The 27,121-nt window shown below is 46.3% G+C and overlaps 1 protein-coding gene across 17 annotated transcripts in view; it reads right to left on the bottom strand.

Annotated features, from left to right (window-relative positions):
- Positions 1-414: 414 nt before the first annotated feature.
- LOC121308788 (unconventional myosin-XVIIIa-like) overlaps positions 415-27,121 on the bottom strand; it is a 55,012-nt gene continuing 28,305 nt past the window's right edge. The window contains exons 3-26 of one of the 17 annotated variants that reach the window (XM_041241411.1): positions 25,065-25,946; positions 23,905-23,997; positions 23,068-23,133; positions 21,868-21,903; positions 19,593-19,664; positions 17,704-17,791; positions 17,160-17,266; positions 16,653-16,829; positions 15,556-15,766; positions 14,866-15,008; positions 14,250-14,350; positions 13,494-13,557; positions 12,548-12,692; positions 10,605-10,616; positions 9,759-9,932; positions 9,029-9,119; positions 8,313-8,505; positions 7,343-7,429; positions 6,084-6,228; positions 5,398-5,557; positions 4,765-4,951; positions 3,551-3,791; positions 2,215-2,324; positions 415-639 (exon numbers count right to left, since the gene is read on the bottom strand). In XM_041241411.1, the coding sequence (XP_041097345.1) occupies positions 415-639; positions 2,215-2,324; positions 3,551-3,791; positions 4,765-4,951; positions 5,398-5,557; positions 6,084-6,228; positions 7,343-7,429; positions 8,313-8,505; positions 9,029-9,119; positions 9,759-9,932; positions 10,605-10,616; positions 12,548-12,692; positions 13,494-13,557; positions 14,250-14,350; positions 14,866-15,008; positions 15,556-15,766; positions 16,653-16,829; positions 17,160-17,266; positions 17,704-17,791; positions 19,593-19,664; positions 21,868-21,903; positions 23,068-23,133; positions 23,905-23,997; positions 25,065-25,946 (3,810 nt within the window). The remainder of the gene's footprint in view (positions 640-2,214; positions 2,325-3,550; positions 3,792-4,764; positions 4,952-5,397; positions 5,558-6,083; positions 6,229-7,342; positions 7,430-8,312; positions 8,506-9,028; positions 9,120-9,758; positions 9,933-10,604; positions 10,617-12,547; positions 12,693-13,493; positions 13,558-14,249; positions 14,351-14,865; positions 15,009-15,555; positions 15,767-16,652; positions 16,830-17,159; positions 17,267-17,703; positions 17,792-19,592; positions 19,665-21,867; positions 21,904-23,067; positions 23,134-23,904; positions 23,998-25,064; positions 25,947-27,121) is intronic. The other 16 variants (XM_041241412.1, XM_041241413.1, XM_041241415.1 and 13 more) reach the window with 16 other exon arrangements.

Raw genomic sequence — 27,121 nt, 5'->3', positions numbered from 1 at the left:
AAAAAAAAAGTTACTTGGCCAAATCTCTGAAAATTGCATTGTTTCGCATCTCAAGGTCAAAGCGATTCTAAAGTGTGAAACTCTAGCAGGGCTGTATCTCTGAAAAAACTACGCTGTAGCTGGCACTCCATAACCTTGACAGGGGAGCGTGTTACTCCCAGAGCACTAAAGAGCCGCTCCAGTAACACATCCCTTATCGTCACTGAAAAACACTGGAATGAATGAATCAGAACAACAACAACAACGTTGCCCGAAGAGCTTTCAACAGCTGCAGCTGACAAGCAGAGAATGATGCGCCGCAGTCAGTCGACGTCTGCCTGAAGCAGCAGAAACAGGCTGGTTCTAATGTGTTTGTAATGAAATACATTTTACAAACAGCCCTGCTTGTCACTGAGTTGTATGCAGGTGTGCCTCTTACTGCAGGTGGTTGTGGAAGACAGACAGATCTGACTCGGCTGGACCTGTAGCTGCAGCTGTATGGAAAGCCTGCTCTGATAAAGTCATTGGAGCCAGTTGGTGGTCTGCGTGCTTTACTGTTCCAGGATGAACGATGCCTCCCCTGCTCGTGCTCACCCTGCTCAGCCCCATGTGATAACTGCTGTTCTCCAAGTCCAGGGACTCCAGAAGCTCTTCAGCAGCCTAAACAAAGACAATGAAAAAGAAATGCAAGGGATGATTTCGAAACAAGAGCTCGCATACCAAGAAAAGCATCACTTAAAAATCATCCTGAAAGTTTCAAAAGAGTTGAAAAGCACTTGTCCTCTGGCAAAAAAAGTTAAAAAGTCTGCCCTGCTTACAGTTTAAGCTCATAAATACCCCTAAAACAGGACCACAGGCCATCTCCAATCAGAACATAAACACATCCAGGCATTAAAGCATGCACCCCTCCCCCGGTGCTTGTAAACAGACTCCCAGGAGCATTATGGAAGAGACGCCTGGCTCCTCTGTCTACATCACCCTATAAAAGGAGAAGGCCAGAGAGCTGACTAAGGAGGCTTTGTTTTCCTTCAGTTACCAAAGAGACCTCTTCTCGGCTGCTTGCGCAAGGCAGCCTGTTGTGGATCTTTTGTATTATTTTTCAGCGAACCCTTTTCAGATTGCTGCTCTTCAGCATCAGAAACACCCCCCCCCACCCGCCAAAGCGCTGCCTCTCTGTGTTCACGGGAGTTAACTCCGTCACTGCCGCCACAAAACCCTATTAGGACATTTTGCTTTCATTATCACAGCTTCTGTCATTAAACGCTGATTCTGGTTGTGTTTTCTGTTTCAGCAGCTAGAGATATTTCCTTTGTTCACCTCCAAACGATGGCTAAAAGTTCAGATTCTTTATGAGCAATAACTGCTCATGCTTATAAGTGTCGTCTGTGCCGAGTACAGTAACTTTTGAACAGTTTAAGATGTACTGGGCCCTAGTCCCAGCACTTTGGTGCATGAGTTATTTCAAGTCTGATTAAAATCTCTTTTGATTAAAAGAAACGATGCTTGGTTTCACGAAACATTCCTAGATGGATGTTGGCTTCATAGACAGCAGCTTGGAACCTGTTCACAGCGATTAATTTAAATAACTCATGAGTTTGAGATTTGTATAGGGGACTGGGAGAAGCCTCTTTGAATGAGACGCGCATCATTAAAAAGAGGTTTATTAATTCACATCATTTGGAAGATCTTAAGCACCATCTTCAGCGCCATCCACGCAAATCTACAATGGAAATGGATTCAGAGTCATAAAAACCTGATTAGTTTTGCTGGTTTGCTCCAGCGCAATCATTATGATGAGAGAGTGGGCTTTGCATTACATTATAATCAGCAAAACCAGTTACCACTCTTAGCATATTCATAATGAACTGCAAACAACAAAATCAATTCTTTAAACAGTAAACTGTATAATCCTGCAAAAACTGGGGCGTGCCCGCGTGCTGCACAGCGCTTATACGCAAGAGCAAAGAACAAGCTGGTATGCAGGGCTACTTCAGAAACGAGGAGAACATCACTTTTACTGCACAGTTTCCTGTGATGTTGTACAGCAATGTGAATTTATATAAAGCAGTCTTGCTCCAAATAAAGTTTCTTCCTGCAGTTTCTGCGGAGGTGCTACTACTCTGTGGATCAAAACCTAAACAAGTTTTGTAAACCCACCCCCCCAGTATAAGCTCACGCCCCTGCTGTGCAGTCATCACAGGCTGTACTGCACACTATCACACTACTGCAGCTCACCCGTTTCTCATCAGTGACGATGTAATTGCGCCCGTGTTTCTTTGTGAGGTGTGGAGCCAAGACGTCGAACCTGCGGCGGAACTCAGAAAACACCATGTGATCGGGGTAACCTGAGGGAGGGGTTACAGAACAATGCATTCAGATACAGTGTTTTTACGGGATTCAGTGCTAAAATGTATCCTGGCCATGAGGGATCACAGCAAGTATCATCTGACAGAGATCATCCGAAAAAAAAAAAAAAAAAAGAAAAAAAAAGAGAACTGCTACAAAAACGTGCTCTGAACTCCAACAACCTCACTGCTGAACTCCGGTATAAGAACTTCAATCTCTTTTAACAGCTCTCTGTCAGGTTTTCACTGCGTATCCTAGAAACCTGCTCTGATAAACAGTTTTTATGAAGCTGAATGAAGCCAGGGAGCCACAGTAAAGTGTTCACTCTACCCAGACATGTGCAGCTGTGCTCTTCAAATAAAAAATAAAAAAAGGTTTGTTTTTTGTATTTCTGGTTCAGAATAGCAGAAACTCACCGGATATAATGTGTCAATATTTCAAAACAAGGGAAAACCCACCTTGAATTACTGTGAATTATTATTTAAATTTGATCTAAAAAAGTATGATGCGTAGTTTCATGACAAACAGGAAATGCAAGTGCGTTTGTAGTATGAAAATATTAAAGTATAACATGCCAGTAAGTGTAGTGTAGCTCTGTTTATAATCAATACCATTGAATATAACTGTACAGCAAGGAAGCAAACAGCAAACACATACCTTCATGGTGGAGCTTCATGATACTTCAACTTCATGCAATTTTACTGCCGTCTGCTGTTTCCCTGTATTCTCAACCTCCCTCCCCAAAAAACAATGCCCTGCCCACTGACTGGGCTGCTCGCCATGTGACCTTATCAGCACTGACCACAGCGTGCCAGCTGGAGATAAGGGTTTAAAAATGAAGTCCTGTGTATCTTCAGATACAGTTTGCAGCCTGTGTGCTGTCGCAGCACCGCACCTGAGCGGCACCCTGCATTCACAAAGCACTGAACACCAAGCTACTCTGGAGAGTTCCTACAGTAGCATGCTGGTAAATCAGAGATGGAAATAAGACTCCTATTGCATAGCACTTTCATCCATTCCAGGTTTTACTACCAGCTTGGTTAGCCCCAGTGCACAGGTAACAAGCTCAGGTGTGTTTTATTAAGGTCTTAGTGAAACCAAGAATGGATCAGACTGCAATACAGTGGGAGTTTTCATCCCTGCAAACGCTTTGTTAACTCCAACACATGCCATGTTGGGCTGTGCTGTTCGATGCCGTGTATCGGAAGGGCAGCGCTGGACGCACCTTGGCGGTATATCTGGAGCGCGTCGAGGAGCTTGGAGCCGCGGAGCTGAGCCCGGAGGAGGCCAACGTCCAGCTGCATCAGTCCGGAGTCGCAGTTCTCTCCGTGGGGCTCGCCCTCGCCAGCCTTGGGTGACGGGCCACCGGAGGAGAGCCGCACATCCGAACTGAGGGCGTCCGCCTTCGGAAGCAAGCAGTGCACAAAGTGGAGCTTGGACTTCTTCACCGTGTCGATCAGGGCATCCTGCAGGAGACACACGGGGCAACAGCATAGGATTAGCTCAGGAAGAGTGTGTTCTAATACTGTATGGCAGTGATCGTAAAGTATAATATATTATGGTTTATGAGGATACTGCACAACTCATTGACCAGAATGGCAAAGCTTGGGTGCCATTTGTGTCGATTTCTGCCACTTTACTGAAAAGCAGCCTTAGAAAGAGCACTGCCTTCTTCCCCAGTTGAGAAGGCTGGCACAAGAGGACTAAGACTAGCCTAGGTGTTTTTTGGGGGGATGGCAGACAAGAGGGCATCGCAAACATATTTCAAATAATGAAAGCATTCACAGGATTCCCTGCAGCAGAGGACTCCAAATATGGGCATGCAATCGGCTGGCAAAAATAATTATCGAAATAAAAAGCGAGCGTGGTCTGCAAATCGGAGGAGATGCCCACTGTTTGCTGTGTGTTTTTGTTGCCGAGTAACCAGGGATTAGGAGGCAGAGAGAGAGAGAGAAAGAAAGAGAGAAAGAGATGTTTCTGATCCTCTAACTGACCTTAAAATAGTTTCATCTTCAAGGTTATTATTGCTAGTGCAGTGCCAGCATGCCTGATGTCATCACTCGCACTCCAACAGAGCGCTCGCTTCCACTATCTCAGGGATCATTAAGTCCCTGATTTGTCTGGGAGCACTCATTAATTAGCACTGACAGAATTGCAGTGATGGACCCTGACTCATCACTTGCAGGCTGATCTGGATGCTAAGTGAAGGGCTGTCTCGTGCTGGCTTGCTCTTGCGCGTCCCAGGCTAACATTTTACTTATGACATCCCAGAGCAGGGCAGTGCAGGCAAAACACACCGAAAGTAAAACGATTCAAGACTATTATTCGGTACGGCTGATTTCAAAGCGAAGCATCTACTGCCACTGTACTATAGGGATGCACCAGTTTCCACAATTCCACATCAAAGCCTCTTTCCTGACGGGCAGGCTGGGCACTCACCACTTGCAGTTTGATCTGGATGCAGAGGCTCTTCTTCTTGACAGCCGCCACTCCGGTGGTGAAGGTCTTCCTCATGCTGGTGGCTCTTCTCAGGACAAGCTGAGAGCTGCCCTCCAGCCCCGCGATGGAGCCCGACAGGACGGTCGCGGAGCCGGAGCGCCCCATGAACAGGCAGCTGATGTTCTTCCTGAGAGAAAGCAAAGCAGGGCTGGACATTAGACTCCTGTTGCATAGTGGGTTCATCCACTCCAGGTTTTACTACGAGCCGGTATAGGTAACAAGCTCAAGTGACCTCCTAGTAAAATTAGTGGATCAAACCGCTATGCATGTCTTATTTCCATGCCTAGAAAGGGATGTGCGTGAGAATTTGTAGTTTAGCATCAAAGGGAATGTGAGGGTGTTCAACCACATCACTCCCTCTAATTCGCTATCTGACTTGAACACCAAAAATAATGTGAAGTACTGAAAACAGCGAATTAGCGTGAAGGACCCTTATACAGTAAAATATAGTGCTTGTGCAATTTACTGTGAGCTAGCTGTGAATCAACACAACAAGTGCATTACTGAATGAGAACAATTTCTGTGGCTTCGCTGGTTTGTTGAAAGCTGGGAATAAGAAGTGCCTGTCCTCACTTCTGCGAGTCCTGCAGCAGAGCGACCGCGTTCTGGGAGGCGGGGTTCTGCTTGGCGTGGGACAGCCAGCCCCGGGCATCGTACTCCACCCAGTCCGTGGCGTGGCTGTGCCCCAACAGGAAGTGATGCGGCTTGTCACTCTTCAGCAACGGGTTCTGGCCTGGGCGGGCACAGGAAAACAAAAGCACAGCATTACCAAAGAGATGCACGTTTAGAGACGCCGAGAGACGCGGAGAAAGGCTTCTAGCTGAAATGTTTGTCATTGATCTTATTACATATTTCTAAATTTACTAGTACCCTTAGAAATGTTTACCATAATAAAAGCATAGCAAAGTGTAATAGAGCACAGTGAAAGCATGGTGAAGCATAGGCAAGCATTTTAAATATAGTAAGGTGCAGTAAAGCATATTAAAAAACAAACCATGGGAAAAGAATGGTAAAACAGCAAAACTACAGGCAAAAACAGTGTGATAAACTTTTATAAGGGTTATGGATAAAGAGATAAACCTGTGGTGCGCTTCTAAAGCATGTGAACACAAATTGCATACAGGGGAACTTTCTGGGGGCATCTGCTGTAGTCATCATCTGCTGAAAGAAACCACCTACATTTAATGAAGCCTTGCTTCGGGACCACACTGCATATTTCTTAGGTAGTACCAGCGTGTGTCTTTGCTCTCTCCCCTCACCTTTCTTATCGCCCCCCTCGTGAGGTCCGTAGTACGTGAAGAGCCTGTCCAGGAGGGTCTCCTCACTGCCCCCTGGCTGCAGCGCTTCCTCCTCCATCAGCCACAGCAGCCCCCGGGCTTCGTCATTCCGGGCCAGGCTCCGTACCTGAGTATGAGACACACACCGGCGGCTCAAACACCGCGCCAACGAGGCTCTCGTCCGGTACACGAGTGCAGTCTATCAAAAGCAACAGTTTATTCGTTTCCTATTCCATTCCACTTCGATTTTTCAGCTCGTATCCACGTGCTGTTTAACATTTCTTGGTTCATCTGGGACTTCTTCACTTCACACCACACAATCAAATTCTTCACTAGGCCAGTTTCCATTACAGTAAGTCAATTACATTTATTTTATTTATTTACGGGCCGCTTGGGGTAATGTTCTAGCCATGCTAAGCGTTTTCTAATTTGAAGAAGCTATGCAGAACTACACAGTGTATTTTAAACAACCCGATTAACTTGCCTTAAGTTTCCATGACAACGACATGCTGTGGGTTACTGTAGTGATTAAACGCACTTCATCATCACACAGCCCTGAACACCCACATGCTACAAACACACCGGCACTTTCTTAGGCATTTCTGTACAGGAGAGAACGGGCTCGTGCTAAACCAATTACCATCTGTTAAAAAAGCAGATGAGACATTTCCTTCACTCCTGTCACCAGATCTAAACACCTAAATAAATACAGTGACGCAGTCCAGCATGCATAAATTTACACCTCTGTTGAAGCGATTAACGGCTGGAATAGCATTTCCATTTTCTGGAAGAATTACTGTCACCAGGGCCACAAGACTAGGGGAGGAAGTGTGGCGAGCAAGCTACTTGCAACATCATGGTCTGTATATTTCTGATGTTGAAGTGGAATTGTTTTTGCACATGTCAAGAGATCAATACTGGTACACCCGAGTGTGTTTAAAAATGCACGTGGCAAGACCGGAGAGAAATACAGGCAGGGACCCTCACCGAAGTACTAGAACATGTTATATAAAACCTGATGCAGTGTACAGACATCCCCAAGGCTGCTTTTAGGGGAGTTATCGTGTCAAGACTGAAACAGCAAGTCTTCTGTGTTGAGTGGTCTTGTTGTCCGCTGTGTTGAAAGAGCTCAAATAAGTGCACTGGTCTTCCACTTCAGTGCTGGGGCACTGGACCCAGTGGTGAAGCCGCATGTATTAAAATGCACAGGGTTTAAAAACAGGCGTATCGGTCTCTCTTACCAGAGCTTGGTGCGAGGCTTGATCTACTGCAGCTACAGACAGGGATGTGCTGGACTCCAGGTCATCTAATGCAAGCTCTATGTTTTCCTAGATGGGGACAAAGTTTTGATTAGTATCCAAGACATGACTGGAAGTTCTGACTCTTTTTGAAGTCAGTCTAGAAGTTAACAGCTGATTCAAAATCAAATATATCAACGAGAATCTACACATTTACACATAATGATCAGATGAAAACAAAAAATGATCACTGATTTTATTTTTTAAACATACGCTATATTTGTATTACTTCAAGGACAGAAATAAGACTCCGATTGCATAGCAGTTTCATTCGTTCCAGGTTTTACAATGCAACAAGCTCAGATGTGCCTTATTAAAACGGATAAGATGAATCAAACTGCTATGCAATGGGAGTCTTAGTTCCACCCCTGTACTTAATCAAGCAGTGGAATTAAGATTACAAATGATGAAAAAGATTCTATTATTTTAGTAAAAAAAAAAAAAAAAAAAAAAAAACCAGGAATTTAAAGTTATTAATCTGATGCTTTCTTTGACACAGCTTTCATGTACTAGAGCGCTAGCATACTGCTCTGTGTTGCTCTTTCTTGGGAGAAAGTGCTTGCCATCGTTCTTTCAAATGAAGACACTGTCTAGCAGGAAGGATCCTGCAATGTGGGCACCTTGAGGGAACGTGCAGAACACCTGTTACTGTTTGCATCCAAACAGCCCAGCTGAATGGGAAACAAAGGGCAGGTAACAGCGGTGTCTTCCACCCCCGAATAACCTCCTGCAGAAGGATTTGCAGAGCGGAGCACATTTACGTTAGAAAACTCCTTCGCCCAGCACTGCTTGGCTGGTTCTGCACGCACTTAGAGAACAGGACGATTGAGCCTTGCAGGGACGCCTGCTAGCACAGCCCCAATGGAATCATGCTCTAGCGTTCTGCAAGGCTGCAGCGTGGCACAGCGAGTACCTCCTTGTATCGCTCGAGCTCCTGAACGAACGTGCGCTCGTGGAACAGCGTCTGCAGCCGCTCCTGGGTGTAGTTGTGGCACAGCTCCTCGAAGGTGGCGCCGCGGTCCTGCCGGGCGGTGCGAGGGTTCTGGAATCCCGGCGTGTCCACCACCATTATGGAGCACAGAGAGTGCTGGCTGGACTTCAAGGCTCTGCAAACAAGGGCATTGCAGAGACGGGACAGTGGGGAACAGGGACAGAAATCAGACTCCTGTTGCACAGCGCTGTCACCCATTCCAGGTTTTACTGAGAGCTTGATTAGCCACAGTGTATAGGAAACAAGCTCAGGTGTGTCTTATTAAACTCATAGTAAAACCAGGAATGGATCAAACTGCTATGCAATGGGAGTCTTATTTCCATCCCTGGGTAAACAGTATTGCCTTTTAACACTATTTATTTATTTTTACTGATCAACACAAATTATGAAGTTACATTAAATAAAACATTTAATAAATGAATAAAACAACAACAATAATAATAATAATAATAATAATAATAATAATAATAATAATAATAACAACAACAACAACAACAACAACAACAACAACAACAACAACAACAACAACAATATGTTGTCCATTTTGCACTGCAGAAAACGTTAGTAAGTGCTTCTTTTTTTTATATTTAAGCACATCTAATAAAACAGTCCTGGGATTACATGCAATTTAAAAGCACCTGTTAATGAGAGAGATCAGCAGAGTGAAGAGTTCTGAATAGAGTCCCGACGCCATGGCTTCCAAACACTCCAGAGCCGTAACTTTGGGTCCTGGAAACAGTCAACAGGCAGACAGGTTGAAACACAAAATAAGGTTAAACTTGACTTTTACCACTTGAAGTTCTTCATATGATGTGTCTGCGTGCCTGCGTGTCCGAGTGGCTCCGTGTCTGCGTGCCTGCGTGTCCGAGTGGCTGCGTGTCTGCGTGCCTGCGTGTCCGCGTGCCTGCGTGTCCGAGTGGCTGCGTGCGTGCCTGCGTGTCCGAGTGGCTGCGTGTCTGCGTGCCTGCGTGTCCGAGTGGCTGCGTGTCTGCGTGTCCGAGTGGCTGCGTGTCTGCGTGTCCGAGTGGCTGCGTGTCTGCGTGTCTGCGTGTCTGCGTGTCCTGCGTGGCTGCGTGTCTGCGTGTCTGCGTGTCTGCGTGGCTGCGTGTCTGCGTGTCTGCGTGTCCGAGTGGCTGCGTGTCTGCGTGTCTGCGTGTCCGCGTGGCTGCGTGTCTGCGTGTCCGAGTGGCTGCGTGTCTGCGTGTCCGAGTGGCTGCGTGTCTGCGTGTCCGAGTGGCTGCGTGTCTGCGTGTCCGAGTGGCTGCGTGTCTGCGTGTGTGGCTGCGTGTCCGAGTGGCTGCGTGTCTGCGTGCCTGCGTGTCCGAGTGGCTGCGTGTCTGCATGTTGTAAATAAGCTGGTCACCCTACCTGAGCCGTCTCCCTGACCCATGTCGTCAGGCCCCTGGCGGAAGGAGTTGGATCTCTGGAGTGTTCCTTTGGGCTGGTGTTTGAAGATGGCCGAGGACAGCGCCTCCAGAGTGGAGCCCAGCAGATAAGCCGCCTTCTGCGCCCATTCGTGACGGGCAAACTGCCTCCTTCCAGCTTGAACAAGAAACCCACAGAAAAAAGCATGAGCATGAAATGAGAGCAGCCAGTAATAAGAAACTGCAGTCCTACAGCTGGACACTGCCCTACAAACCACACTCGACAGGGAACTGGCACAATGTCTTTAAAAACAATCCACAATTTTTACATTACCAGTGGCTTAATGAGTGTGAAGCAACCTGTCACACTAATGCTAAATCATCTTCTCATCACTGTTATCTGACATCAAAAGCACATTAACGAATGCACTTAAATCTCCAGCCTCCCACAATCTTGTTCAATTACACCTCACAATATAATACATTCGCTGATGTATGTTTGCTACATCCGTCCACATCAAAATAACATTTCAAAAAACAATTTGCGAGCATTTTTGGATTCAGCCTGGTGAAAAACAGATCAATAAAAAAGACAACAAAACAACCCCACTCAACAATCAGATCTAGTTTTTCAGAACAGAGAAATAGATGTGTTTCAGAAGTGTTTTAGACATCAAATGGCAGACGACGTTAGAAGACACTGAAGATGGGTTTGTATGAAAAGGACGCCGATTCTCTCCAGCAAGTCTTGTAAATGTATCTCAACAAGATGAAAGGAAAGCAATAAAAATGCAAATGTAAAGAAAAAAAGCTGGTTAAGATAATAAAAAAACAAAAGAACACGTTTTACCTTCATCCGCTTCTGCAACGGAACGGAGCGCCATGCAACATGCAAGCAAAAAGAATGTGTTAGAAAATAAACAACAACAACACAATATTAGAACTTAGTCATTTTATCAACAATGAACACACTCTGGAACACAAGCAGATACACAGGTACAAAAAATGCATTGTCTATTTGTTTTAGTTCAAACTGCATGCACTGAAAAAAAAAACGTTGAGAAAAAGAGCGTGCTTGAGAAAGATTCAAAACAAACAAGCGCTGCTTGACACACTTAAAGACGCTGATCAGCAGCCTCAGGGAGCATTTCTCTCAGGGAGCAGGGAGCACTGCGCTCCTTTACTGCTTCACACCAGGCTAAGAATCGGCAATAGGAAAGTACCGCATTGTTAAGAACACCACCAACTCAAATCTGCACAAAAAAGGCTGGTTTATACTGCCACCTTGTGGCTGAGGAGATGAGTGCACCTGTTCTTCTGATGAGTTTGCTGGAGTACTCCGCTGTAATACAGTGGAATTTTGCAGCAGTGCCGCAGAGTGCTTGCATTGCATGTGTACTGCAGCATGACTATCGTACTGTTTTACAAATTACAGTGCGTCCCAAATACTGCACCGGCATATCTACCTGCAAATATATTAAACTCAGCTAGTAGCTGTCCTGTTCAACAGTGTGCAACACAGAAGTGTGAGAGGAGGCAGGAGGAACCAGGGGGAGAGATCGCTCTGCTGTTCAGTTCTCTAGTTGTTTTTTTAACTATGATATTACAAGCCAGCACTGTAAACTTTCCTTAAACACACGGTCATGTTAAGGTTCAAATTTCAGGACAATCAAATAACCCTAGGGACAGACTCTTGAATTTCACAAAATGAACAATTTGGAAAGATTGAATCAGGGATGGAAATGAGACTCCTACTGCATAGCAGTTTCACCCATTCCAGGTTTTACTACAAGCTTGGTTAGCCACAGTGTATAGTCTTATTAAACTCACAGTAAAAACAGGAATGGATCAAAATTGCTATGCAATGGGAATCTTATTTCCATTTCTGTTGAATAACTGATAGCACTGAAAATCAGTGAAAGAAAGGGAGCGAAGCAATACAGCAATGGGCTAGATTCTCAAAGCTATTTAAACCAAACTGTGATTAATAATCTGTCACACAACACCTAGGAAATATGAAAACTTTCAATTAGAAAAGTATAAAATAGTGGGTTTGGATTATTAACTGGTTCAGCTGAAGGACGAGAGAGAGAGAGAAAGGGGGAGAGGGGGAGAGAGAGCGAGAGAGAGAGAGAGAGAGAGAGGAGGAGAGAGAGAGAGAGAGAGAGAGAGAGCGAGAGAGAGAGGAGGAGAGAGAGAGAGTGAGAGAGAGAGAATGGAGATAGAACACACTGGCGTTGGATGATTAAAAAGTTAATTACCGAATCCATCCACGACAGAAACTGCAGGAGAGGCAATATTAAAATACTATGAATAAACACGACTAATAGACTTAATTAAAACAAAAAATATATAACAACAACAACAGTAAAAACAATAATAAATCTAAAGTCTAAAACTCATCATAATTAATTGTACAGATTTGTAATGAAAATGAGTTTCAAAGTATCACGCAGTCACAGGCCTTCCTATAACACACTAAGCACCCCTGCCCGTTTATTAGAGTGTGTGCCAAGGGTCACTTCATCTGCAGCCTGTGCATGAATCACAGTCACTCTGTTAAACAAGGCACTTCACCAAACGACACCAGCGTTTAGGCAGACGTCAAAGCCCTGCAATGAGGCTTGATGAAACGCTGTGAAGCGGTTTGCTCTGACGCCTGGCTTGACAGAATGACTGTAACGTACACCTACAGGCAAGGCTGTCTTGGGGCTTGTCTGGGACGTGATCGCTGAGCTGAAGGAGCCCTGCATCTGCAGACGAAGCCCCAGAAGCTCTGTGGAGCCGCCTCACCTTTGGTAGCGCCAGCTGCTCCCAAGTGGTAGATGGCTCCTAGGACCAGCCAAAAGGCCCTCTGCTCTTCTGATGCAATCCCCAGCACTTTCATTGCAGCTTGCAGCTTTGTGAATTGCTGGGATGCCTTCTGTTTCTCATCAGGCTATGAACGCAAGATTACGAAAATGAAATATAAAAAAGAAAAAAAAAAACATACAATCAATCCTTTCCCATGCACCACGGCGTGGCAAAATTGCAATTGAGACGAGAAAAAAAAAAGATCAAAATGAAGACATTAAAATAAATAAAGCTGGGAATGGATCCGTGAAGCTCATTAAGCTTCCAATGTGACACATTCTGCCATCTGGCACCGGGACTAGCAGCAGCGGCAATCACGGTAAACAGCGGTGTGTGTGAGACACAGAGCCAGCTTGCAGGAGGAATACCAAATAGAGCACAGGGCAGCACTGACCAGACCCCAGACAAAGAGCTTTTTAAAGTCTTACTCTACAGGGTGATCAGCAGCTATAGATTCAAAGCGTCGTTATGATGTCAACAAACTTCACGGTGAGTTAAAGTGACGGCAGGCTTGCCTGGAGTCATTGCTGGAGGCACCGTTCACAAGATCACATGTTTGAACTGGACCCGCCACGTGTGCCTTTACAGCTGGACCCCACTGTTGTTGCATATCAGATGCTCCACACATATGCATATTTATATTTATATATTTATGTCTAGCTTCAATAGCTGTTCTTAACCAGAGCCAGTTTATTTTAGCTGTCAGAAAGAAGTGGCTTGACATTCTGCTTGTTGTTTCTGCACAAAACAATTTGCGATTAAAAGTCTTTGTGCTGTGCAAACCCGTTAGATAACAGCACTTCACAGACCAGCATTTGCACAGGTATCCCAGCGGGGGAAAAGCAACGCAGCACTTGATTTCAGGAAGGACTCTTAACAGGCGTACCTTTGACAGCGGTGCGATTCCGAAAGCGCTGTTCTCTGCAAAGTGGTTAAAGTGGAGCTCCGTTCTATGAAAAGAAAAACACACACAGCAGTGCTCAGCGCACGTTGTTTTCTGCCCTTTTGTGAGCGTTATTGCACACAGTTACTACTTCAAAAGCAGAGGCTGCACAGGTGAACAAAGCAAACTAACAAACACAGTCACACACAGTCAGCAACGAACCTGCACGCTTCATCTCTCATCACTCGATTTGGAAGACACTTTGCAGTGCCGTCGAGGGATGCTCGGGGTCACTGGAGTGATCCTTCCTGTAAGCGAGCCCTGCATGCTACGCAAAACCTGGTGCATGGCTAGTCAGAGATGGGGTCAATTCCTGTTTAAAATCAATTCCCAATTCCCAATTCCTTCAAAAGGAACTGGAATGGATATTTTAACCAGCAGTGACGTCAATGGAAGTAACGTGTTGCCACCTTGAGAGTGCTGGAATTGACGGAAAGAGAATGGGATTTGGAATTGGAAACTGATTTTAAAAAACAGGATCTGACCCCAACCCTGTGCCTAATAAAGCTGGACTCCGCTGAAGATGGGGTTCCACTTTCTTTTGCAAGCAGGGTTTTTGGTAGTCTTGGGAACATTTCCAAAATGACAGCATGTGTATACATTGCAATGCATGCGTGTCTTGAGAAGCATTCGATCTATGTTTGGCAATCAGTGGGGGGTTAGCTTGTGCAGCTTCACAATGGCACAGCCAGAATATACCTGAGCGTGCTGTCAGCCCCGGCCATCATGTAGTAAAACACATTGAAGGAGGCCTCGGCATCAGGACGCCTCGTCACACGCAGCTTCTCCAACAGCATGGTCTGGGACAAGAGAGCAACACATTGCAATCAACTGCCACTCTTACTGCTCCCCAGCAATACTGCAGGGCAGTGCCCTTCAGCTTTACTCTTAGCATATACAGCCATGGACAAAAAATAAATAAAGACTGGGCATGACTTCACACCATTTAAATCTCCTGTATGTGCAATGGTACAGATTCACAACCGTCCCTCTCCATCAAAACAGGATGCTTTACAGGGGCTCACGCATGCACTGTAACAATGTGGCACTCTGCACTCTGAGACAGTGGTTCTCAACTTGATACATTGGCTTTCAGATCTGCACAGAACAGAATCAGAGGCTTAAATATTCTGTAATGATTGTTCCAATTACACCAGTATTCTTTTTTTTTGCGGTAAACAAAATGGTGGAGTGTGAGGGGCGCTGAGGGACTGGGGTCCAGGGTCCCCGCACCCCAGCTCTGGCAGGCTAGGGTCCTGTACTCTCAGGGATGCACACTGAGTGAAGTCAGCACTGTTTGTGCACCGTACAATACCTGCAGAGACGCTGAGGCCACCTGCCCAGCCTGGTCGAAGTCCAACGAGACGATCTGAGAGAATCGGCTGGCATTGCTGTTCATCCCTGTAGCGCTGTTCCCAAATGCCTCCAGGATCGTGTACACTGCCTGCCACTTCTCAGCTGCAAAAAACACACCACATACGGGGCAATGAGAGACTGAGTATACATCCCTTAGCAGGACTTATTCAGCAATCCAGTGACCGTAACACCTCCCGGAGCTCCTAAAACAGAGTGTTTTGGGGACCTGATTAAGTATTGGAAACTAGGCACGGAAAAAACAGATAAGCTTGAACAGATAGACAATGCAACATTACATCCTATAACGGCACTGTTGATCACTGCCACCGCTGTCATTACAGAATTAAAGTTAAAAACAACTGAAGCACTTTGATAAGCGAGACTAATCATCTGCCTGCTCCTCTGCATATCATAATGAGCCGCTCATTCTCCCCATCCCCTGTAACGACAGGCTCGGAATCGATGGGGTGTCGTTAGCACAGCGTGGCTGGCATCTTAATGGCATGCATGCATCTCTGCCCAGCGATTCCCAAATGTGCTGAAATAAAGTCCGCTCTGTGTGGGTAAAGGCAATGCAGATGAGTTCTCTGTTTGTCTCGGTATCGCTGACACAGAGCCAGCCGCTGCACAGCCGTCGCAGAGCCCTCACCGGAGAAGATCTTGCCGGTGCTGCCGGCGATGGACACCAGGTACTGCACCAGGTGCTGGCTGTTGGTGGTCTTGCCGCTGCCGCTCTTGCCCAACAGGATGATGGACTGGTCCTGCCGGGTGGTCAGCAGGTTGCGGTAAGCAGCCTGGGCCACAGCGTAGATGTGAGGGGACGAATCCTCCCGCCGGCAGCCTTTAAACATGTGCATCACCTGGAGAGGAGGAGGGTGGAGGCTGAGGGTTAAAACACAAACGCTTCTTCTCCTAAGACACAAGCCTCCTGCTTTCTTGCGGGTCCCATCTACCCACAGAGATTTAACCCTCTGTGTTTCTGTGCTGGGAGCTTTGTGCTACTCACATGTGTAGCTGTGTGCTGTACTCCAGTGTGGTCTGGGAAATTAAAGACTACCAAGAGTGTACAGCAAAGCCATGCATGGAAAGGCAAGCCTCAGTGAATCTAGATTGCAAATCTCCTCTAGTGCTAGCGGTTGATTCACTCTGTTTCTCTGAATACTGCCAAACTGGAAAGGCTGAAAAGCAGTGATCTGAATCTAATGATCTAATTAGATAAGCCTTGTGGAAAATGATTCTAGTTATGATGGATGAAGCGTGTGCTCATATTAGGAGACAAAGACTCCACAGTAAACTGTGCACACGTCGTAACGTTCTCCTTTCTCAAATTAACCAAAGAAAAAGGATGAATAACTGCACCTCATATCTTGGCAGGAGATACAAATAAGATCCCTTTCATGGACTCCTTTATTCAGTAAAAGCCATGATTGTCGTCAGGGTCTGGTGCTTAGCTTTACCAGCTGCTTGGTACAGTTAACTGCACTTTGCTGTAGAGACACTGATAAGCACGGTGCAAAGACCTTTCATTTGCATGAAACTATACATGCACAGGGATGGCAACAAGACTCCTACTGCATAGCAGTTTCACCCATTCCAGGTTTTACTACAAGTTGGTTAGCCACAGTGTACAGGTAACAAGCTCAGGTGTGTCTTATTAAACTCCTAGTAAAACCAGGAATGGATCAAAGCGGGAGTATTATTTCCGCCCCGATGCAGCAGGTGTGTTTCTGGGCTGGATCTGGTTACCTTCTCGGAGTACATGGAGGGGGCGCTCAGGGGGTTGACGATGACCATGCTGGGCCCGGCGTAGGTGTGGAGCAGGTTCCCTCCGTAGCGCTGCCGCAGGGAGTGCAACACGCTCGACTCGTTGAGATACTGCAGGGACGCCAGGTCCTCCACGCGATCGAAGGCTGGGGGATTAGCCTGGGCACAAAGCACACAGCACACTGTAATGAGAAAACACAGCAGCAGCACAAGAAACTCCATCCGTACGAAGAACAGGCCCATGCAGGGACATTCAGGTGCAGTACAAGCCTATTGGGAAGGCTTGGTAGTCCAGTGGTTAAAGAAAAGGGTTTGCTACCAGCAGGTCCCCGGTTCAAATCCCAGCTCTGCCACTGACTCGCTGTGTGTGTGACCCTGAGCAAGTCACTTAGCTGCCTTTTGCAAGTTTAGCCACAATGCTCAGCCTTGTTATACTCTTAATATGTAAAAATGACAAAAATGTTCAGTTCCTGGAAGTTCAACACTTACCTTCTCCACATCGTCCTCGTCCACATCCAGTACTGTCCCGTCATGTTCCAGTTTAATCTTCACCTTTCCTTCAGGAAGACTGTGGTTCTCCGCCTTCAGCAGAGTCGCTACGAAAAGAAAAACACATGGAATAGGAGCTCTCGATAAATACGAGAGAGGGGGACCCCGTCCTGGAAAACGCTGCATACAGTTAGCTAGCAGAATTCAACAACCAGGGATAAGCCAACATCCCAGCTTGGATTCAGAGTTTTGTAATGATGATAGGGAGGGAGTTAACTTTGTAAACTTATTTTTTTCTCCAGCCTGTTAGATTTACTAGATTATCTTCTATGCAAAGTCTGGACACACAGGTTTTCTTTAAAAAAAAAAAAAAAGCAATGAATAGTTAGAATTGATTCAATATACAAGCCATGCTTTTCTTTCTACCGCAGTGGTCTCGTAGTCACTGTCCAAAGTCTCCAGTACAAATCAAACTGACAGCCTTAGCCAGGGTTATCTTCGTCCAGTCCTTTTAAAGTCTTCAGTGAGTGAAGCTGTGGCTTACCTAGAGAGAACCCGTCCTTGTGGACCAGCCACACCTTGTCTGTGCCATACCATTCCTGCTCTGCTGCAATCTCTTCCTCCGTCTTCACCTGAAACACGAAGAGACGAACGCAGCGTTACTGTGCTGTTACAACCCAGAGCGGCACAGGAACAAGAGGCACAGCAGAACAGGATCCTCGAAGAAAACATTCAAACATTCTGCCAGCAGGTGGCACTGTGCTCTATGCAACAAAGCATGCCACGAAACCATGTTGTTAATGAAGAAGTGATTTCAGCTGTAACAGACAGATTCTTTGCACCCTCTTTTGTTTAGGTAACGCTGCCAGTGCTACCAGTGTGTACTGGTAATAATAACAACAATCTGTAATCTAGTCGCTCAATGGAATAAATAGGGTGCATAGGAGCTGGGAAATTAGTTTGAAATGAAGCATGCTATATATATATCTCTCTCTCAACATGCCACCAAATTAAAACATGACAAAAGCAAAAATCACCACAACAACAAAACACATCTAAAAAACAAATTAACTAAAACAGATGTGATAAAAAAAAATAACTAAAATAAACAACACTATAAATAAAGTTCTACTCTTCGCTTGCTCGGAGAAGCAGCACGTCATGCACAGATTGCAAACACTAGAACACGCTTCACTGCACACACCAAGAGAAAGGACTGTCTGTGCTGAACACGGAGGACTCACACACAGGGACTGATCAGACACAGCACTCTCACATAACGAGTCCAGTAAACACAGAGGACTCACACACAGGGACTGATCAGACACAGCACTCTCACACAACGAGTCCAGTAAACACAGAGGACTCACACACAGTGACTGATCAGACACAGCACTCTCACACAACGAGTCCAGTAAACACAGAGGACTCACACACAGTGACTGACAGACACAGCACTCTCACACAACGAGTCCAGTAAACACAGAGGACTCACACACAGTGACTGATCAGACACAGCACTCTCACACAACGAGTCCAGTAAACACAGAGGACTCACACACAGGGACTGATCAGACACAGCACTCTCACACAACGAGTCCAGTAAACACAGAGGACTCACACACAGTGACTGATCAGACACAGCTGATCGGACACAGCTGACTCACACTCTCACACAACGAGTCCAGTAAACACAGAGGACTCACACACAGGGACTGATCAGACACAGCACTCTCACACAACGAGTCCAGTAAACACAGAGGACTCACACACAGGGACTGATCAGACACAGCACTCTCACACAACGAGTCCAGTAAACACAGAGGACTCACACACAGACTCACACACAGACTGATCAGACACAGCACTCTCACACAACGAGTCCAGTAAACACAGAGGACTCACACACAGACTCACACACAGGACTGATCAGACACAGCACTCTCACACAACGAGTCCAGTAAACACAGAGGACTCACACACAGGGACTGATCAGACACAGCACTCTCACACAACGAGTCCAGTAAACACAGAGGACTCACACACAGGGACTGATCGGACACAGCACTCTCACACAACGAGTCCAGTAAACACAGAGGACTCACACACAGGGACTGATCAGACACAGCACTCTCACACAACGAGTCCAGTAAACACAGAGGACTCACACACAGGACTCACACACAGGGACTGATCAGACACAGCACTCTCACACAACGAGTCCAGTAAACACAGAGGACTCACACACAGTGACTGATCAGACACAGCACTCTCACACAACGAGTCCAGTAAACACAGAGGACTCACACACAGTGACTGATCAGACACAGCACTCTCACACAACGAGTCCAGTAAACACAGAGGACTCACACACAGGGACAGATCAGACACAGCACTCTCACACAACGAGTCCAGTAAAGTCCTCATGCAAACCTGGTGCTGAGCAGTAGTAGAAGCTGCAGAGGGGGCCTGTAGAGCTGTTGCTGGGATCTCATCCACCATACCCTGGGGGCAGGCGGGCAGGCAGGCAGGCATGGGGGCAGGAAGCAAGGCAAGATTTAATGAATTCCATCAATGAAGCAAATCCACTCTCCACACATGAGCTCCCTGTGTCAGTGCACCCAGGAGGTCCAGGCTCACTGAGCTTGTGGGTTAGAGATCACATACCGATAACCAGGCTGCACATACACATGTATACAGCGCTGGTCAGATTCATGTGCAATATTAACAAGGCTCCTACTGTACTGAACTTTTCAAATGGAGCAAAGAAAGCTCAGGAGTGACTTAGCAAACCTGCCCCTGCTTGTAAAAGAAGGACCCCCAGTTCAGTACTATAGTGGACAAACCATATTATAGCTGAGTACACTTCATGTTTGGATAATGATTAGTACCCTACAGGCTCCAGAAAACGCTGGAAAATGTAAACCGTGGTTATCAGTTATGAACCCATAACTGTTTGCAGATAGAGGTCATGTCTGTTTTTAAGATTATAGTTTTAAACAATCTCCCCTTGATCTGGAAGATCTTTCAGGTCTATCGTTTCACTCTCACGCATATTCAAAATGTGGATTGTAATATTTCAAACAATTCACAGACTGGAGAAAAAAAAAAGACAGATTTTACAACAGCAGTGCTTGGGAATAAAATGACAACTAATTCTGCCTTTTGATGAACATTTAAAAAAAAAACAAGTCAGACGTGAATTACACCAGATTTGCAGCGCTACTAAAACACCAAGCAGCACTCTTTAATCTAGAGCAATCAAAATTTAATAAAATGCTGATTTAATCCAAGCCTAAATCTGATCATGTGCAGTCAAGCCAACAACTTTCACTTAATGGTTACAAAGGTGAAAAATCTGGATCTAAGAATCTGGGCTCGGTTTCTTTAACAAGTGAACATGTTGTGTTGCAGCCCATGCAGCAGCAGCAGCAGCAGATTATTATTTTCAGTGAAAATCAATGCATTCTTCACCCCCATTCAGCAATGTTCTGACAGCTTACAGTACACGCTGCTGCACTATGAAAAGAATGACATGAAACATGCATAGCCACGGCTGAATAAAGCATGTGGTTGCAGAGAGTTACAGAAAAGCTGCAACCGCCCTGACAGGTACACCAGGGTGCGTTTCATCTCTCCATTCAACCGCCCTGACAGGTACACCAGGGTGCGTTTCATCTCTCCACTCAACCGCCCTGACAGGTACACCAGGGTGCGTTTCATCTCTCCACTCAACCGCCCTGACAGGTACACCAGGGTGCGTTTCATCTCTCCACTCAACCGCCCTGACAGGTACACCAGGGTGCGTTTCATCTCTCCACTCAACCGCCCTGACAGGTACACCAGGGTGCGTTTCATCTCTCCACTCAACCGCCCTGACAGGTACACCAGGGTGCGTTTCATCTCTCCACTCAACCGCCCTGACAGGTACACCAGGGTGCGTTTCATCTCTCCACTCAACCGCCCTGACAGGTACACCAGGGTGCGTTTCATCAGGTCTCCACTCAACCGCCCTGACAGGTACACCAGGGTGCGTTTCATCTCTCCATTCAACCGCCCTGACAGGTACACCAGGGTGCGTTTCATCTCTCCACTCAACCGCCCTGACAGGTACACCAGGGTGCGTTTCATCTCTCCATTCAACCGCCCTGACAGGTACACCAGGGTGCGTTTCATCTCTCCATTCAACCGCCCTGACAGGTACACCAGGGTGCGTTTCATCTCTCCATTCAACCCTGACTTCAAGCTTCTTCTCATTCAAAGACCAGACACAAGTCACCACCAACATGCATGCATTCTCAGTGTAACACTATACCACAGGATTGGCAGGGCGGGAATTTATCAAGGTTTGTTGCATTTTCTCCCCTATTCCCCTCTCTCCCTGCCACCCCACAAGAAAAATAAAATGAATGTCTCTTTGTCGGAAATCACAGTAGCTTTACAGCGCATTAAAGCAGCCCTTGCAACAAACTGTGCAATTATTCTTTGTACCAGTTACTAGCATCCGAATCCTAAGCGCTGCAAGGGGGAAGGCACGGGTGCAAAACGGTGACAGGAAACACGAAGCGGTTAGTCAAGGAATAAACCAGCATTAGGAAGGACAGGTAATCTAGGAGAGCAGCCTTACACTCCAGCATGACACACGCGCACAGACACCAACCGGGGCGCACACGCCTGGAGAGGGGGGTTCCTGGGAAGAGTACCATACCTGAGTGTGGGCAGAGGCACAAGCCACAGGCTCCAGCTAGCAGTGACAGCAGCAGCAAAGAAGCAATGAGAAAGAAAAAAGGAGAGATGAGAAAAGAAACAGAAAACAACACAACAACAACAACATACAGAGCCATGTGCAATGGGGGCGTGCTTGTGCATGTGTGCACCTGCAGAGCGTCAGTCGTGAAGGAACAGCTAGGCTTCAGAGGGAAGGTAAGAGAACAAGTCAAGTTTTATCAGAAATGTCTGTTAATGTTCCAGCTGCTGCCGAACAATCGATAATGTTGACGTTGACGTTGAAAAGATGACGAAATCAGGGATTGATTTTCTTCTACTCTACTTTTAGGATTTTAAACATAAATGTACGAATAAAGCGATCTAAAGGTCTTGGAAACTTCCCAAATGTTACAGGCAACTTCAAAATCCATCGTCATCGTCAAAAAATCTCAACATGCCTTTCAGCTTGTCAAACAAGAACCACACACTCCTATTTCTCATATATTGTATGAAAAAACAGTTCTAAAAATAGTTATACGATGAAATGAATGATGTTAATTAATTACTCATGAGGTACAGAATATCATTAATATATATATATAATGACATTTTTAAAAAAGCCGACTATTAATATAAAAGCAAATTATTTGGTCACAGCAGAAAAATGGGAAAATGTTAATATGAGGGAGGGGGGGGGGGGGCAGGAAGGGCATAATATCACACCAGCACTGGACTAGGACTGTGCAAAACCCTTGTGTGGAACAAACACCCCCCCCCCCCCCCCCCCCCAGAGAGAGAGAGAGAGAGAGAGAGAGAGAGATTGCTTTAAACACACACACAGAGTACCAGCAGGCACGTCATCATTTCATTTTCATGGGGGGCGGTGCATTGAGATTGTGTTCCCGCATGCAGTTTCACTTGTCTGCATCTTGCACATTATAATGAGTGCCCTAGTTACTTGAATGCACCAGCAGATGCCAATGTGCTTTCTGTATTTACTGATATACTATCATTGCACAGTCTTGGTTTGGTGCTTCACCCACTTCAGCATAGAATGTATTTCCCCCCCTCCCCCCTCCAAACTCAAAATAAATGTTTTGTTAGGAAATGACTTTAGAGCCGGCAGCAGCAGGAGCAGCTCGCTGGACGGGAAAGGAAAGCCAGTCATGGAAGGGTTAAAAGAAGAAAAGGGAAATATTACAGAAGCCATGAAGATCCTCTCAAATCGTCTCTGCACTTCGTCTGCCGGGGTCAGCTGGGCCACTGCCTACAGATCAGATTACCAACAGATTCAACTTCCAGGAACTTGACCGAGCGCAGAGCAACATACCCCTACTGAAGAACACCCACACACTGCACAGGGAACGCTGCAGACAGCATCGTCACACTGCTATTATTATATCAGGGTTACTGAGCTTTTGCAGGGATGACTCCCGTTGCAGTTTCTCCTATTCCAGGTTTTACTATGAGCTTGATTAGACATAGCATATAGGTAACAAGCTCAAGCGTGTCTTATTAAACTCACAGTAAAACCAGGAATGGATCATCCCTGTTGTAAACTAAGGATTGGCAAACCTGGCCCCCTACTGTGTGTTTTTTTTTTTTTTTTAAATACTAAGAGAAAGCAAATCTAACCTACATATGTTGGACAAAAATACAGTTTGAATACGGTGTCGTCTGTTTACTAGCAAAGTAAAGAGTGTACTCGAGCTGCTATCATTGTTCCAGATATGTTTAAACAGGTTCCTTGTTCCACACACAACCCCAGAAACACTGATATAATGAGGCACAACATTTAGAAATCATGAAGGGCCATTGTAATATTTATCATCAAGAAAGGGAAACAGGTTCTGTTTTGGCTTCCCCTAAAAATCAGCCGACTACCCTAAAAAAAAAACATCCACTGCTATTCTTTTGCCAAATTCCCAGCTAGCTGGAAGAACTTTGTTCCCTATAAAAAGCAACACACCCAGTACTGCATCTCGCAATGTAAACCCCCCTGCCACCCCTCCATCCCCTGCGTTTGAGAGACACGCACCTGATCAGACTCGGCAAGGGGGCGCTCAGCGACTGCGCTCGGGGACAGCGGCTTCACCGCTGCTGAGAGGGCCACCAGAGGCACTGCTTTCACCTTCAAAACGGGTCACAGCACAGAGTAAGGGGACGCACAAAGCACACTGGGCATGCCAAAGGGCTTCCATGCACTACCACTGCATACAAACGTTCTGCCCAGTCGCTGTACAGCAAGACAGCCAAGTTACAGAATACACTTCCAGACCACAGGCTGTAGTACTCACTCCATTAATACATTAATCACACAGACAGACCGGCATTCTTAAAAAAAAAGCATCACAGAAAGGATCACAGTTACTGTAATTCCTTCAGTATGTGCACAAGAGATGCTCTGGGCTAGACCGTTTGTGTAAGGCGCATTTCTTGTGTAACTTGTGTCTCTTGCATACTTCCCTATTTAAAACAGGCCACAGTGTGGTAAACTATACAGAACACTATTACCCCAATACAACACGAGTCTCGTGCATGACAAAGGAATTCTGCCAAGATCTGTATCAGTTATATTTCTCAATTTACTTGACAATGACCACGTGCAGTCTAAGTTTCTTTAATAGCACCACAGCACTGCAACGTTCAATTAAATCAACATGTGCCCAGGCTGGATTGAGGGCCAGGGCTCGTTCAAGAACTGCAGCACCAAGTCCCTTCAGCAGCCTGTCCTTTACTCCCATCACAGCCCTGCAGGCAGGCTCAGCCTCTGCAGCTTGTCCACGCTCCGATACTAAAGAAGATTCATTTAAAGAGCTTCTGGACACTGCTGCTGTCTTGCCTACATATATGACAGAATGAAAGTAGAGCAAAAACTAAGGCAAAATATTTCACAAGCTGCCACAGACCTTATTGCACAGCCAGGCACTCCCTGATATTTGGCATCCTGCACTGTACTGTACAAGTTGAAGTGTTAACCCATTGCCTAAAATGACTGTCCTTTATTGAGAATTACTATTCACTAATGCAGCGGTTAAACGTTGTGCAAAGCATGCAGAAAACAGACAGGGTTAAAATCAACCACTACAGAGGATAACATTTAAAAGTGCATGCTTTTACAATTGTTTGCAACTCCAAAGTGATTTTGATGCATGCGCGTGTGCTAGTTGCAGCTGCGGGGGCTCACGCAGTATATACCTCACACTTCAACGCAGCCAGCACAGCAGGGCGAGGTGATTGAGGATTAGGAGGACAAGGACGAGGGGAGGAGGGGGAGAGCTTGTCCTCTGTCTTCGGAGGAGGCGTCACTGCCAATTCTTCCTTCTCTTTCTCAGCTGTGGGTTCAGCTGTCCTCTGTGGCTTCTCCTCCTCCTGCGGCTGTGGCTCAGGGGAAGCCTCCTGATCCCCCTGCCTGCTCTCCGGCCCCCGGAATCGAGCACGGTGCTCCTTCGTCTTGGCTCTGCTCATCAGGCTGGCGAGGCCGGCCGCCATGTCATCCTTCGCAGGCTCCTTCTTGATGCCGTCGTGCTTGAAAGAGAAGAGGGGAGTCCTCTGGGGTTTGGAGACGGGCTGCACTGGTTTGGGGTTCTCTGTCGCGCTCGTCCTCCTATGCAGCTCTTTAACGGCTGCCGCTGCCTCTTCCTCCGTGGGCATGACCCTTCTGACCACCTTCTTCACCACCTTGACCACCCTCTTTCTGCTCATGCCCTGGTCTTCGGCAGACTCCTGCTGGCTCGAGAAGGGGGCCGTATCCGGGGAACTGTGCGCCCCATTAGACGTACTGAAGGAGTTCTTGCTGTCTCCGTTCAGGACGGGCTCCGGACTCGGCTGGGCCGGTTCAGGAGTCTTTGGCGGCTCTACATTTCTGACGGGAAGCCGGGGCGGTTCCGGGCTTTTGATGGACCCCCGGGATGGTGGTGGAGGTTCCGGGCTTTTCAGGGACTCTCTTTGCTGACGCTGCAAGGGCTGGGGTTTCGGACTTTGGACACGTTCCAGCTTGTTCATCGGTTCCGGGCTTTTTACACGGAATGGGATTTTTGCCGACTGCGCCCTGTCACTCATGCTGCCGCTGCTGTCTGACTGGATTTATAAAAGATGAGAACGAAACAGACAGAAAACAGAAAAGAAAAAAAAAAAGCAGAGAAAAAGGAGAAACCAAGAAATGAACCAAGACAGAAAAGCAACAAAATGAAGAGTGAACGATAAAATAATAACTGAACTAAATAAATAACTATACAAAATAAATAAAATCGCTCGGCTCCACGTGCACACACAATGTTTGCAGGCTGCTGCAGTTTTGGTGGTTACAGTGCTGCTGTTTATTTTCATTTCCATCTCAATGGTTTTACAATACCGATCCCGAGAGGAGTAAATCTCGGTTTGATCCTGCCACAGCCACCTGGGACTACATCCCTTTCCCTTGCTGGTCGCTTGAGCTCTGATGAGCTCTCAGGAGGAGCCGCCATCGATATTGCAGAAAGACATGAAAACGAAAAGAAACGAAACAGCCAAGAGGTCCCCTGATACGAGGAGACTGCTGCCGACATGCAGCCCTCGGGGGAGGCTGAGAAACTACTGTACGAAATCACTTCTACAAGCGCAATTAAAAACACTACCGCGGCACACCAATTCACACCATGCATTATTCAACGCGGAGTTTCAACCTGCAAGTGACGTTTAAAAACCCGCAGTCACTGGACGGCACAGGCAGGTGGGGCTCCTGTATGGCTGGCTCTAACCAATCCATCTTCCTTGGGATCACAAGCAAAGCCAACAGAAACTTGAAATCAAGATCACAGATTTTTTGTTTATTATTATTTTACATATAAAAGTCCTTTTGAAAATGAACGAGGTCACCAGGTGGCGGACTCTCCTGCTGCCGTTTTCAATCACCTGTCAGTAGTAAACAGCACAGAGTTTTGTCTTGCTGTCTGTCTTGTTATTAAGCAGGAGTATAGAGTTTACAATCTGGAAAGGTTTACCATAATCCTGAAACTACTGTGGATGGGATTAACACTTTAAATGACTCTCCCAAAGCCAGCTGTGGTTCTCCTCATCTTACCCAAGCTAGTGAGACGGTGCCTGTGCGCGTGCGTGCGTGCGTACCCGTGTGTGGCATATCCTGAAGCTCGTGTATCTTGAAGAACAAATGGAAGCTTGACCAGCTGAGCCGTTACTTTCCAGAACAATTCGAACGAAAACTACATTTTTCAATGCATATTGTAAACTTATAACTTGCAATTAATTGCCAGCGT

This window comes from Polyodon spathula, unplaced genomic scaffold, assembly GCF_017654505.1.
Source record: "Polyodon spathula isolate WHYD16114869_AA unplaced genomic scaffold, ASM1765450v1 scaffolds_769, whole genome shotgun sequence".
Classification (NCBI taxonomy): domain Eukaryota; kingdom Metazoa; phylum Chordata; class Actinopteri; order Acipenseriformes; family Polyodontidae; genus Polyodon; species Polyodon spathula.
This window is presented reverse-complemented; position numbering and strand designations above follow the sequence as displayed.